This window comes from Falco biarmicus, chromosome 8, assembly GCF_023638135.1.
Source record: "Falco biarmicus isolate bFalBia1 chromosome 8, bFalBia1.pri, whole genome shotgun sequence".
In the NCBI taxonomy this organism is placed as follows: Eukaryota; Metazoa; Chordata; class Aves; order Falconiformes; family Falconidae; genus Falco; species Falco biarmicus.
Window position 1 is genome coordinate 25,938,410 of NC_079295.1, and position 14,199 is coordinate 25,952,608.

At 39.4% G+C, this 14,199-nt stretch overlaps 1 protein-coding gene across 1 annotated transcript in view; it reads left to right on the forward strand.

The window, feature by feature from the left end:
* The window catches only part of LY75 (lymphocyte antigen 75), a 46,497-nt gene that overhangs the window by 2,151 nt on the left and 30,147 nt on the right, over positions 1-14,199 (forward strand). The window contains exons 2-13 of the mRNA XM_056349203.1: positions 248-622; positions 1,612-1,785; positions 2,059-2,223; positions 2,826-2,936; positions 4,642-4,782; positions 6,544-6,732; positions 7,379-7,536; positions 8,468-8,578; positions 9,836-9,924; positions 10,278-10,450; positions 10,613-10,809; positions 12,214-12,356. Coding sequence (XP_056205178.1) covers positions 248-622; positions 1,612-1,785; positions 2,059-2,223; positions 2,826-2,936; positions 4,642-4,782; positions 6,544-6,732; positions 7,379-7,536; positions 8,468-8,578; positions 9,836-9,924; positions 10,278-10,450; positions 10,613-10,809; positions 12,214-12,356 — 2,026 coding nt within the window. The remainder of the gene's footprint in view (positions 1-247; positions 623-1,611; positions 1,786-2,058; positions 2,224-2,825; positions 2,937-4,641; positions 4,783-6,543; positions 6,733-7,378; positions 7,537-8,467; positions 8,579-9,835; positions 9,925-10,277; positions 10,451-10,612; positions 10,810-12,213; positions 12,357-14,199) is intronic.

Below are 14,199 nucleotides of genomic sequence, written 5' to 3' on the forward strand. Positions count from 1 at the left end.
CTCTCCTCATTTTATAATGGCTTTGAAAGAGATTTTTTTCTTTTCCCCCAGAAGTAAAGAATGCTCACTGAAGAGCAGGAGAATGTACTTAGTGTGGCTTATACAAAAGAGATAATGCAGTGTACAAACAGCAGCTGCTGTACTTTTCTGATAGCATGTCTCAGAATGTGATTATACTTTTAAAAATTAACTTCCTGTGAAAGTGATACTGAATCTTACCCATATGTGGATATTTGTTCTTACACAGGCAACGATGCTTTTAGCATCCGGCATGACACACTGGACAAGTGCATACAAGTTAAAAACTCACGGATAGTGATAGATGACTGTAAGGAGACAAGTGAAGCTTTATGGAAATGGGTTTCCCAGAATCGCCTCTTCCATTTGGGGTCCAAGCAGTGCCTGGGACTTGATATATTCACCAAATCGCCGTCTCGCCTAAAAATGGTTGATTGTAACTCAGAACTAATGCTGTGGTGGCGATGTGCTGATGCTTCCATCCTTGGTGCATCTCAATACAAAGTGACTATCAAGAGTACCTATGTAACTGCAAGCATAAATGCAACAGACCAGTGGAGAAGCAACAGATCCTCTGATGATATATGTCGGTATTCTTACCATGGTAAGTTTGCACGGGGGTTTGGGGGATTGTTTTTTTGTTTTGTTGAGGGCTTGTTGCTGTATGTCTGTCAATGCATTCTTAGGTATTAATCACATGAAAAGACTGATCAGTAAAGCAATAGAATGTTTTGCTGTAGAGAGATACTGATATTACACTATGAAACCTTAACCAATTTTAATAAAAAATAAATATGCACAACTGCAGAAGTTGTTACCGGTGAATTTCTTAGCATGTTTAAATTCCTCCCCCCACAGTTCAGTCAGAGCCTACTTAATGATGAAATATTAACCAATTCTGTCAGACCTGACACTGTTGTCTTCGTAGTGATGGGAATTTTGCTGTTAGCAAGGTTTGAGGATAGTTTTTTTGCTGGTAGGCTGTACAGTCAAATTCAGTGCATGCTGCTAGCTCGCAGCATGTTGGGCTGTCAGGAACCATCCATTTGCTTTGGTCTGGTAGTCTGTCCACTTGCCATGGAAGCCAGTCTTATCTGAAATGTCACTTGCTGGAAGAAGTGATGAAAACTTGCTTTATCCTATTTAAAAGCAGAATTTTCTTTGTATTTGAATTATTCGAAGTAGCCAGTCTGAAGAGCCCAGTAGGCTCCAGTTTGAAAAGTTTTCCCTCTCCTGTATCTGTTGATTCCTAGAGCCTTGTTCTGTAGGACTCTGTGCAAACCACCTGAACTTCAACAGGGCAATGTATTTATTCTGAACTTACCAGGAAGGGGGGAAACAAGTTTCTGCTGTATTATGCTCCACTCGGAAGAAAAAGTACAGAAAAATATTTTCCTCTCTTACTTCTTTAAGTTCTGGCGTTGCTGTGTATTGTCTGTAACAAGAAGATAGTGTGTTTTATTTAAGACCACAGGTACAATTTGCATGCTTTTAAGTTAACTGTGTCTGTACAAGCAGTGATATTGGTATGCTGTCCTTTCCTGTGCTGGGCAACTTGTGTTTACTTCCTTAATTTTCTTTTTTTTCCTGCAGAGGTTTATACCAAAGATGGGAACTCTTACGGAAAACCCTGTGAGTTCCCCTTTCTGTATAATAAGACATGGCATCATGACTGCATTCAGGATGAAACGCATACGGGTGGGAAATGGTGCGCCACATCTGAAGATTATACTCATGATGGAAAATGGGGAATCTGCTTACAACCAGGCACGTTTGGTTTCTAAATAGATATCCTAAAAGCGTTCTGTCGCTTCACACATGTGCGGCTCCACCTTGGCACAGCATGTTGCTCTTAAGCTGGGTAAAAGCAGGTCCCTCTTCCACTGCAGCCTTGACAGGACAATCAGCACACACTCTGCAGTCTGTGTGATTACCAATATAAAAATCAATAGACCTTCAGTATTTTAATTTTTCTTTTGAAACTTTAATGGTGTTTCAGTATAGTTGCAGTTACAAATACCTTCTGTTTCATTTAAACAGAGGATGGTTGTCATGATGCCTGGGAACATGATCCGGGGTCTGAAAGTTGCTACCAGTTTAATACACAGTCTGCTCTTTCTTGGAAGGAAGCTTATATTTCATGTAAGAGGCAAGGGGGAGATTTACTTAGCATCCAAGATGCATCTGAATTAAGTTACATACAAGGTAGGTGTAATTATTCACGTATAAATATCAGGAATTCTTGACAAATTAACATAAAGTGAAGACAGCATTTTAGTTTCTGCCTTAAAATTCTGGGTTAAAACTTAATTTTACTTGAAATGCAGTGGTGATTTCATTTGTGTAGTAAAAATAAGATGCTAATCTCACTTTAGAGGGTGGGGTTTTGGGGGGTGGGTGAGTAATTAATCTGTTTTATTTCGTTGTAATGGTTAGCTGTTGTTCATATTTGTACTGAAGAATGTCCCCAAAATCTCAAATACTGGCCAGAGTGGCAGTTTGTGTTTTCGCAGCATGTTATACACTTGTTACGAAATTGTCCTCACTGATGTTCAGGCTTGGCCTGGAGGAATTACCAGTGTGCCTTTGGGAGTATAAAAGCAAAAGACAAACCTTTGAAGGCACTGGGAGTGACCACTTGTGTGGGTGAATTCCTCCTCAGTTCAAGGAAGTTTGCATGTCCAATTATAGCAGCAGTCTTTCTTTCCCAAAATGCATGCACTTTCAGATCACCTTTTGAATTTGAGACCAATAAAGGATGAGCATTTTATACTAATTGTTTCCTTAAAAAACAAACCTATCTCCAGCTAAGGATGATGTCGCTGAGATCTTTTGGATTGGCTTAAATCAACTGGACGTTTCTGGAGGTTGGCAGTGGTCAGATCACAAACCTTTGAATTTTCTCAACTGGCATCCAGGTAATGATGTGTCTCATGGTACTGACAATATTCACAACGTTAGCTAGTATTTTGCTTTGGGTTTTTTTTAATTATTTTTATTTTTACTTTGTCAGACTTCTTCAAAACAATCACTGTTCTTCCATTTCTGTTAAAAGTTCAGGAACATCTTTTCCTCCTAGCCATTGATCATTAGGTTGATAAATCTCTAAAAAGATAAAACTTAAATAGTATCTTTGAGGTCCATTTTAGTAAAGGATCTACAGCTTCTCTAGCTGCTAAATTCTCCCACTGACAGAATGGTATTGGCCTCCCTCAGATTACAATTACTGATGTATGTGGAAGGACTGACGTTACTTAGAAGCCTAACTTGTGATTTTAAACTTCAAGGTTGCTTACGCTCATTTCAAGGCGAAGGTGAAAGTATAAAACCTTTGAAAAACCTTTCTCAGTTACTTCCAGGGTCTTAGTAGAATTGGTGAGACTCTTTGTTTGTTTGGAATTTTCAGCAAGTATTTGTAATATTGATACAAGTATGCCATGGATGTGTATATATGGGAATCCTGAAGGAATAATAACCAGGAATACCGCAGCTAATACTGCTCTGTCATTCAGGCTGAATTTGACCTTTTTTTAAGTGGAGTTGTCTTTCCTTCATTTTCTAGAATAGTGCTGAAATGCGAATTCTGTGAAAAGAGAAGCGGTGTCTGTTCCTTCTTTGAAAGCTTTACTAAGAAATTTCTGTGAGATTTTCCAGATGTGGTCTGTCCTTTGGAAAGGTTAAGGACTTCATTGCTGCCTGTACTACTGGCTGAACCTTCTTCTAGAACTTTGATGACACTGTAGGACTGTAATGCAGAGCTAGAGACTAGACTGTCCTGAGTTACAGTGACATAATTTAGTCTGTAGTAGTGGCAGGCGTATTAGTGTCTGCCAGTCTTGTGAAAAATACTTTCTGGTATCTAACAGAAATTTTGCTAGCTGCAAGTTGTGCGCGTTACTTCTTGTCCTTTCACTGTACACCTCTGAAAAGAGCCTGGCCCTGGCGTTTTTGTACACTCCGATGAAGAACTAAGATCCACCCTGAGCCTTTTCTACGTGAGACTGAATGAGCCCAGTGCAGGGGGAGCTGGGGTTTTCTGTGTAAGACACAGCTTAGGGTTGCATTGGGGCTCAAAGAAAGAAAAAGCCAAGAAGTACCCTTGGAAGTGGGGTCCAAGGGAAGTTGGGGACTGCAAAAAGGGTTCTTCTTTGTGATATTTTTAATTTGGGGCCTTGTCTTACATTTCAGTTAAGGTAAGGGTTATGGTTAGCATTGAGAGAAAGAGTGTGGAGCTGGGTTTGGAGTGGAGCTGGAAAGGGGCTGCCAGAGGAAACAGAGGGCTGCAAAAAGGGTTCTCCCCTGAGATATTTCTAGTCTGGGAAAATGCTCAGCCAGGGGTTTGTTGTATTGTAAATAGAACATTCCTCCTGGTTCTATGATTAAACATCAGAAAAGAAGTCCAGATTCCTTGATTCTGAAACTTCCTCTTACAAAAACCTTTCTGTGGGACCTGTGGTAGGGCAGGTGCCTTCATTCAAAGCAAGTTGTGTTGTTAATATACAAGGTGCTGTACCATGTAAAGTATATTATTCTCGTATTGAAAAGCAATAGAAAAAAGAAGCAGTCATTACCTTACTGTTTGGTAACTTGTGCTCTTCTATTTTTATTTTTTCCTGTCTGTAGATATGCAGAGTTTGTCTCCACTGGATGGGACTAGTTGTGTGATGATGAATGCTGCCTCAGGTCAGTGGCAGAGTCACCACTGTGGGACTCCGCTTCCATATATTTGCAAGAAGTCACTCAATGAAGTTTCAGGCCTCCCAGGTAGGACAGCTGGCATTTTTGTCTTTGATTTGTATGTGTATATATATGTATGTATGTTAATTTGAATGTGATGTTCACTTACGGAGTCTTTTTGTTTTGTTTTGTCTAATGCCCTCTCCCCAAGCTGTGTTAGGCATCTCTGCCAAAACACTTTCGCAACAGCTTTGGGGTTTTTTTAGCAGAGCAGAAGCAAATTCTGTATCTTCAGTGTCAAGATGATGGCATCACAAACAGCTTTTGGTTTTGCAGCTTTCTCATTCACACATAAAGCTTTTCCCAGCAAAATTCCTGCCCTTTTCACAATGTTTTCCTTCATGGCTTGTGCCCTCTTTCATGTGCTGCTGAAGGTCTGGAACAGGCAGTTTTACCTCAAACCTTTCCATCTCAGCTCTGAGCCCATTTCTCTCATTCTTGGTGTGTATTGAGATAAAATGGGACCTATCTGGGGCCTGGATCAAACTCTTGTTAATTCAAACAGAGGTAGTCAAATGACCTTACAATCCTTTGAAACCAGGCCCAGCACTGGAAATCAGAGTGCAAGAGTTGGTAGCTTGCCCAGCATGTAATATTTACCAGATCGCTAGCAGCTCTTAGAAGATATTTATTCTCTCCTCCCTATACACATGCATGCACGCATACTGTCCTTCAGTTTTTACAGTGTCCAGCTGTGACATATAGCTGCTTCCATACTTTTGGTCATTCACCTACACCTGAATGTCCAATCCTTCCCATATCTATGGCTTGTTCTTCCATGTGTGCTTTGGCCTTACCCGGTTTCCAGGGCTCACGCTGTGGGGCTCTCATGGGAAGACTTTTACTGAAAGATGATTGTCCTTGGATGAGGGGGAGGACTAGGGGATAAGAGGGATGAAGCAGTGTCGTGGAGGCGGAAAGTGTCATGGAGTGTCTCTGGATAAGGCATGTTCCCCCAGGAGAGCTGTGTGCCTTTGAGGAGAAAACAATAAATAAATAGGAAGTAGTTTAAATTTAAACTGTTGAAATTTTTAAATGAATCCTTGAAAACCAGTTGTCAACTAACCATCCTTATCTGCTTTCTGGCTTCTCAGTGGGGTATGTGGAGTTGTTACCAATGTTTTATTAATTAAAAACCAAAATCCTTCGTAATTGGAGTATTTTACCGTGTGTTTTGAACCAGAAAGGCTATTAGTATATATCTTTTTCAACATGCATTAAGCCCACTATAAATTCTGGAATATCTTAGTTTTCAGAAGAAAAAAGATACTTAAAACTTAAGCGTTTGCCTCATTGTGAGCTTTTCAAAATCAGTCTTATTCATGGTACTGCATATAGATAATAACGCCCTGTAAAAGTGCAAGCCCCTGCTAAAACAACACAAGCAACTTTTTTTGAAGCTGCTGTCCTGCAATGACCTAACTTGATTTGCTTTTAATTGCTTTTTGAAATCTTGCTTACAACTTTTTGGTTATACTAAGACCAGTCTTAATATAATGCATTCCAGTTTTTTGCTTTCACTCCCACTAAGTTCTTTCTCCTTCTGCCTGCTTCATGGCCCTGAAATATTACAAAACCCCATAATGCTGCTTATTCGAGTCTATTTGCTTGACTAAACTGTGACCCTTTCTTAAAACATTAGCCCTGTAGAGATGTGAACATGTTCTGATCACTGCATTCTGGCTGTTTTCAAGGTGCTGCCAGATTTAAAACATGAAGAAAATGCCAACCCGTTGTGCTAGCCAATGTAAAACAAAAGCCTCTAATTCTGTTTCTCTTTGCTATTAGAGTTTTGGAGACACTTGGATACTCGCTGTGATTTGGGCTGGCTTCCCCACAATGGTTTTTGCTACATGCTGGTGAACACCCAGGCACCTTGGAGTATGGCAGATGAGTTCTGCAAAGCAAATAAGAGTAACCTTATCAGCATACACTCATTAGCAGACGTCGAACTTGTTGTTACAAAGCTTCATAATGGTGAGTTGGGATACTTGTAGAGGTTAAGCACCAAGTGCTGCACACCAGAAATTACAAACTGCTTTCCATATTCTAGCGTATGGGTGTTATAACCTCTAGCTTTTAAATGAAGGTGCTAACGCTGAGCTTCTACCCAGGCTGGTGCTGAATATTGCTGTTCAGGTCCAGGCCCTCAGTGTTAATGCTTGGTTTGATCTATTTTATTTATTTATATACTGGACTAAGCTACTTCTAATTGCCTAATACCTTGTGTTTAATTTTCTCATTCAAAGAAAGTTGTAGATAGTTGGGTCAATATTTTGACTACTGGGTCACTGAAGCTGTAAATACTGTTTGTACTCTTTGGTCTTATGTATTTGTTTGCACTCTAAAAATTAAATTTGTTTGGTTTTTTGCTTGTCTACACATTATTTCTGGGAGGAGTTCTGTTTGTTACCTTCTCTGTGAAACTTACATTCATGAACATAAGATAACAAAAACATACTGTACTTGTCTCAAATCCCCTTTCTTGCTGTAAGAAACAAAATGTGACGTTTATGCTGTGCAGTATGGTGATAAAAACCTAATTTTGCTGATTTCACATTCCTTTACAATTAGTTTGAATATTATTTTGAAACCAGAGTGTTGTCCTAATTTTAAATTACAGATGCCAAAGAAGAAATGTGGATGGGTCTCAGGAATGAAGATATACCAACCTTGTTCAAATGGTCAGATCGCTCAGCTGTGGTTTTTACATACTGGGATCAGAATGAACCAAAAGTTCCTTTTAACAGCACTCCTAACTGTGTGTCATATTCAGGCGAGGTAGGAATAGCATCTTGGATTTTTTAGTGTTTTTTCCATCATAGCAGAGGCAACATTTATGTGTGTAAGTCAAGGAGGAGGAGAAAAGCAGATAACTGGTTTTATTTCTGCAGTAATCTTTAAAATACAGATAATTTTTCTACAAGCAAATTTCTTAGTTATTTAGCTGGTGTGTGGTAGCTGTGTACTGCACAGAATGGCAGAAATTGTTCACAGCTATGAGACTGCATCTGCTGCTGGCTAGCCAGTTGTCCTTGTCACTCTGCATTTTGAGTTACCATATTCTTGTGTGTCTATGGCAGAGATCTAGGAAGGAGGTGGGCTGAACTATTTAGAGGAAAAGCTGGGTTCAGTCATCTCCAGGATGTGTTTGTGCCACAGTGTCTGAGCATGGGTAGTGAGATACCTCTGTAAAAGGATAGGACAGACACTGGGGGGATACAGTGCAGAAGCAGCAAGGGTTGCATGGCGGGGGGAGGTCACAAAGATGAGTGGAGAGGGAAGCAGGCTGTATCCCATCTCCCAGATTCAGTAGAGAACTGGGGCAAGTGTCTGCCCGCTGTGCTGTCAGGCTGGCAGTGGAGCTCATGCCCAGTTCCTCTGAGCTGCCTCCTCCCTGTCTCCACTGAAAGCTGAGCACACTGCCTGCACCCATTCCATTCCATCGAAGAGAGCTGGCAGCACCCTGGCCTTTTCTTCCCTTTTCAGATGTGACCCAGAATCCTCCCATCTCACATTTGGCAGCTTTCTCTCTCCCTTCCAAATGTGCACCTATGCATATAATCCAGGGCATCCCACCCCAGGTATTTTTGCTAGAGGCATTTTGGCTTTCCCCCTTCTGAAAACTCAGCCCCTGCACTATGGAAGTTGAAAGATTTTAGGTTTTTAAATACTCTTCTTTTTTTTCTTTTTTTTTTTTCCCTTCTTACAGTTGGGACGGTGGAGAGTCACATCCTGTGAAGAAAAATTGAAATATGTGTGCAAGAAAAGAGGAGAGATTTTGAATGAAACAAAATCAGATAAAAGTTGTTCATCAAAAGAGGTAATAGGAAGCCTGTATTTCTTTTACTTTCACTTGCTTCATAAACCTGCGTAAAATCACTTATTTCTTTTACTTTCCATTTCCTCCTTACCCATACAATAAAATCTATGGAACATTTTAGCTGAAAAAGGACATTTGTGTAGCATGAGCCAAATTTCAGCTTCTTTTAAGCAGGCTCTGGATGTATTACCTACCACTCTTATTGATGAAAGTATTATGAGCTTGGACCCAGCAGATGTTGTGCTTTATTTATTTGTTTGACAAAATATTTGCTTTTACTAGATATGTTATTGTTAATGCCATTTGTTCTGTGGTTTTTGCTTTAAGTATGTTTTAGAATTTAGGATAAGCACTTCACAACATAAAGATATACAGAGATTGATAATTGAGATTAGATTTCTGTTATGCTTCATTTAGCTCTCATTTTTGTTCTTTGACTTCAGTGAAGGTGGAGAGGTTTTTTTGTTGTTTTGGTTTTTGTTTGTTTGGAGTTGTTTTTACAATGTAACATGTTACAGGGTAAATAAAGCCTGAAAAGAAGTCTTTTCTGTTTTGAACAATCTTGGGATGGTATTACTAGATACTTCAGAGTTCTTTGGTTCAGTTTTGTGTGGCATACTGCCTGCAATAGGGAAGATGTTTACCCCTTATCTACCTTTCTGCACAACCTCAGGGTATTCTTACTCTGTCTCTTCAGAGACTGCCAGCATGTAGAGTTACAGCTTTCTGTGCTGCTTAGGCTAGCAAAGAGGTAACACATTAATGGTCCTTGAAATTTTGGTGTAAATACAGGGGGAAATATTTGAATAATAGAGAAATTTTGTAAGTTCTTTTACTTCTGTTTCTTCTGAAAAATATATTTTATACTGAAAAATATAAAAGTATAAAATATATTTTTCAGAAGTAAAGAAGCACTAGCAGTGACCTCTTATTATTGCTCTGTTTGAATCCTGGCATTAGTGGAACAGCATGAAAACTCCTATTGTTTTGAATAAGACTAGGCTGTCGCCCTTGTTTCTTTTTCTAAATGCGCACAGCAGTAAGAGGGCTGCACAATTGAGCTGAAACAGGGGTGTATTTTGTTCCCATGGTTCCATTATTTCTTAGAACTGTGAATCTGAGAGTTGATGGTACTGGACATTCTGTGTGATACCCTGCGTTCCTTGCTTGTATATTCTGGGCCAGCTTGTGGGCACATTGTAGATAATGCCTAAGTTAGGTTGTTATGTATAAATGTGTTTTTCATTTTCTAACCAGGGATGGGAGAGACATGGCAACTACTGTTACAATGTTTATAAAACAGAAGTTTCCTTTGGAGCACGGTGCAATCTTACAGTGCTGAACAGGTAAAGCACATCTCTAATTTATGGGCATGTTTTACAGTACAGTCCTGGAGATATAGTCAAAGATTAAAACCTCTGTATGCCAGTTAGTGGTTTATAAAGAAAAAATAAGAGATAGAATTGCTTTTGCAGAGAACTAGGAAACTATGTTTTCCATTGTGTGACAATGGTAAACCGATAGGATAAAACCTTTTTGGGAGTATGTGAATTCCCAGCTTGCTGATCCCACGTTCAATACAGGACTGCCTGGACGACCACATGAACTCACTCATGTAGTAATATGCCTGTTTTCAAACTGTCTTAGTAGTTTCAGATCTCTTTCCAATATTGACTCAAATTAATCTGTGAATTTTCAGATTTGAGCAAGAATTTATAAACAGTCTGATTAGAAAACACACCAAAGTTGAAGAAAAATACTTCTGGACCGGTTTGCAGGATATTAGCCAATCAGGAATATATTCCTGGGGTACAGTGGATGGGGAAAAAACGGAAGCTGTGACATATACTAATTGGAATTCCTTGCAACCAGGTAAACCAATAATTGAAATACTGTCATTTTACACTGAGCAAGCATTGGAGTACCATGTTAGAGAACTCCGAGCATGAAATAAAATAGTCATTCAGAAATCTGTGGATCTTTTGGAAAATGAGCAAATAGTTTTAAATATGTCTTTGGTGTCTTAAATCTTAGAGTTTTCAGGAGGATGTGTGGCCATGCCCAGTGGAAAGTCTCTTGGAAAGTGGGAGACTAAGGACTGTAGAACCACTAAAGCATTTTCTATCTGCAAAAAATATATTGGGCTGCCCAAAGAGCCAGAAGTGCTCCCAAAGCCAACTGATCCCTGTCCCCCTGGGTGGCACAATGGATCCGGCCTTGCCTGCTACAAGGTAAACTGTTATTCCTAGTAGATGGTAATTGTTCATTACTGTCTGGCAGCAAGCGTGTGATTAGCCATCTTGTGGCTTATAGCTGCGCTAAAGGTTATTTCAGAGGAAGAACTCATGTTGATTCAGGTTGGCTGCCTCCAGATGTTCTCATGTATCATCCTCTGCCGATTCCTGAAAGATGCAGTGTGCCTCTCCCTGCTCTTCCTGTGGCCAGCTCTGCACGTCAGAGCTGAGTGGGGTGACGGCATTCACCCTGTGCTGCCACCTGAGGAGCCTGGTGCTGGCAGGGGGTGCCTTGTCTGTGCCCTACCCTGCCTGCCATCATCTGGCATGCAGAGACACCTGAACAGGGAAGGAAAGTGCTTTGCATCATCTTCCCTTGTCCTTTTCCTTTTTATATTTTTAAGAGTGTAGATAGAGGTGGGATTTTCTCTGGTTTGAATATGATATCAAATTTCATGGAAAATGTGCAGCCTTAGTTGTATTTCACTGTTTTTTGCAATAAATTGTGGAAGTAAGCAGCCATGCTCTTAGCTAGAATGGCTTAAACAAGTTTGCATTTAGAAACACAGTTTTTTCCCCATCCTGTTAACAAGCAAATCGTGTTAAAACTGAGACTGTTTATTGGACTGTTTATTCCTTATTTCTGGACTCAGTGTCTGCAACGAACTCTATCTTGTAAACAGCTCATGTAGCGAAGTGGGGAAACCCAGCTTGAATAACAACAGTGTGAGCAAGGATCCTGAAGGAATGGGTTTAGCTGGTGTACAGCATAGCTGTCTCATAGCTGAGGGGATGTGACAGCTGGCCCTGGAATTTTCTGCAAACTCTTGTTGACCAAGTGCAGCATGTCTGTGCAGAGAGATCTAGCTGATGCGAGCTGGCTTGGACTGAAGTCAAAGGGATCAAATGGCTATGTTAGCTGAGGTGTGTGAGCCAAAGATGCAACTCTGATACCTTCAGGTAGCAAAGGGCATGCCGAAGAACTTTCTTCACCTGCAGCACCCAAACAAGCCAGGTTGCAGTGAGCGCTGGGCTTTGCAGTTCACCATAAATTTGAAAGAACAACATCCCTTAAACCCTATAATTTGGCCTGCAGTTTTGGAATGAGTTGAGTGTTATTTTCTAAAATCTTTCTGGTAAAAAAACCCCAACAAACAGATAAAGTCTGCCATATGGAATATGTTGCATTTGAAACAAATTTTGTCAGCTGAACTTCAGAGTCTGGCTGTTGTCAAACAAACTGAAAATAATAAAATAATTGTTAAGAAGTCAAGCTCTCTTCCTATGGAAATACCACTTACTCGTTCCTATCTAGGATGAACATATTTGGGTAGTACAGGAGTGTTTTTTAAATGCTGTCATTTTTGTCATTGCCTACCCTGACGCTTGGCTGTTGTGAAGTTCTTCCACAGTGAAAGAGTGCTGCGGACCAGGACCTGGGAAGAGGCAGAAAGGTTCTGTGAAGCACTTGGAGGCCATCTGCCTAGTTTTAGTCATGCAGAAGAAATCAAGGCACTTCATTCTATCCTGAGAAAAATAATCAGGTAACAAACTAGCCACATGCTAAAGTTTTGATTTCAGTCACATTCTGCAGTAGTTCGCAAATGCTGCTGCTGACCCCAAATGGCAAGTATGAGATAGTGTGCTGCGACTTATGTTTCCCACAGTAAAAACAGCTAGATGTGGCATTTGAACTGCTGGTCATGTCACTGCCTTCCTGGAAAATGTCAAGGGAGTACAGCTTGGGCAAATATTTCACATTGCTAAAGGGAGCAGAGGAAAAGAGAGAATTGCTTTGAAAATCTTCTATTACATGAATTTAAGTCTGTGTTGTTATAACAAAGTATCTCCTCCTTTATGTTGAATTTTGGCATAACTATATGATAGTTGTTCCTATTCTTTACTGATACGTTCTTTAGAGATGAGTTATTATTTCAGTTTTTCAGATAGGTCTCATCTTTATTCATGAAATGCTTCCTGACTAAAGTGGGTGCTGTCTTTTGAATATGTGAATAGTATAGTGTCCAGCAATCTGGTTGGCATGGATCCCATTTGGCATAACTACAATAACACTATATGGGCATTAGATGGGTGTGTTGAGTTTTCTGATATCAACAAATTAAATGCTACATAATTTATGAGTCTAAGGCTCTATTTTTAATCAAAGGAACTGTCACTGCAAAGCTTTATTAGGCATTGGTGTGATGTCAGATCCTTGTGTAATATGGGGTTTCTTTGATTGGCAGCCTTGTTTTTTCAGAACTTTTGCCAGCTTAAACTCAGATGCTGCCAGTTACGTGATCTAGATTTTTTTTTCATCAACAAACTAAATTGGGATTATTTCAGAAGCTGCCAACATACGACACTGTGATTAAATTTTTTAAACATGATGACTGAAGAGATGCCTCCTTGAAAACCCAGTGAACTTTTTTTAGAAGTGCACAAGTCATGAAAATTACTCAATGTTTATGTTAATAAAAGACAAAAACAAACTTGTATGCTCTATATATAGATGGTTTCACTTGTATAAAAGCCACTTGTGATTCCTTTGCTGAAGTGACTGAAATCCCTGAAATAAAAATTAGTGCACAACTTATTTTTAGCTGTAGATCTTATTATAATGTTTTGCAATTACAAATTTTGGTTTTGCAATTAAGAATTTTGTTTTCATGTACCTAATCTACTATGAAAAAGAACATGAATAGAGAAGTAACTTTCCTTCTTTCCCTACAAGTACATGGAGCTACTTTTCAGGTTGCAGATTATCTGAGGTATTAATTATAGTTAACGGCCATTTTTTGTTAGGATTTTCAGGGTGGAGACTTTTTCTGCCTTTCCAGAAAGTTAGCTGATGCACAATGCTACTACATTAGCACTTCCCATTTTTCAGAAAACATGAACTTAGTCTGGAAGAAGGAAAGTCCCAGTATTTCAATATTATTCTACCAGACGGTAAATAAGGGGTAATATATTGAGCCCAGTATAAATTGACTTTGCAGTCAGTGATTCAGTAACTGCATATGTCAAATATAACTCAAAACACAGTATTTTCATCTGGGTTAATACTTTTTCAAGCACTGCAGAACTTCATGAACAGAAATACTACATATCTGATATTGCCTGAAGTCTTTTAAATAATGATTGTTTGTTTAGATAACATAATGAAGTGTTTGAGTTATTTACGCTTTCAAATTACTCAGAGGTGGTGATTATATATATAAAGTATTTTGGAGATCAAGAGTCAGGGGTAGCTTGTCTGAAAACAAGCTCATTTGAGAAAGGAGAGAAGAAACCAAGTAAATTATTTCACCAAGAACAAATAATTTAGGTAACTAAATAACTAATAACTGGGAGAAATCATCCTAAAATAATGTTAGATGTCATTAG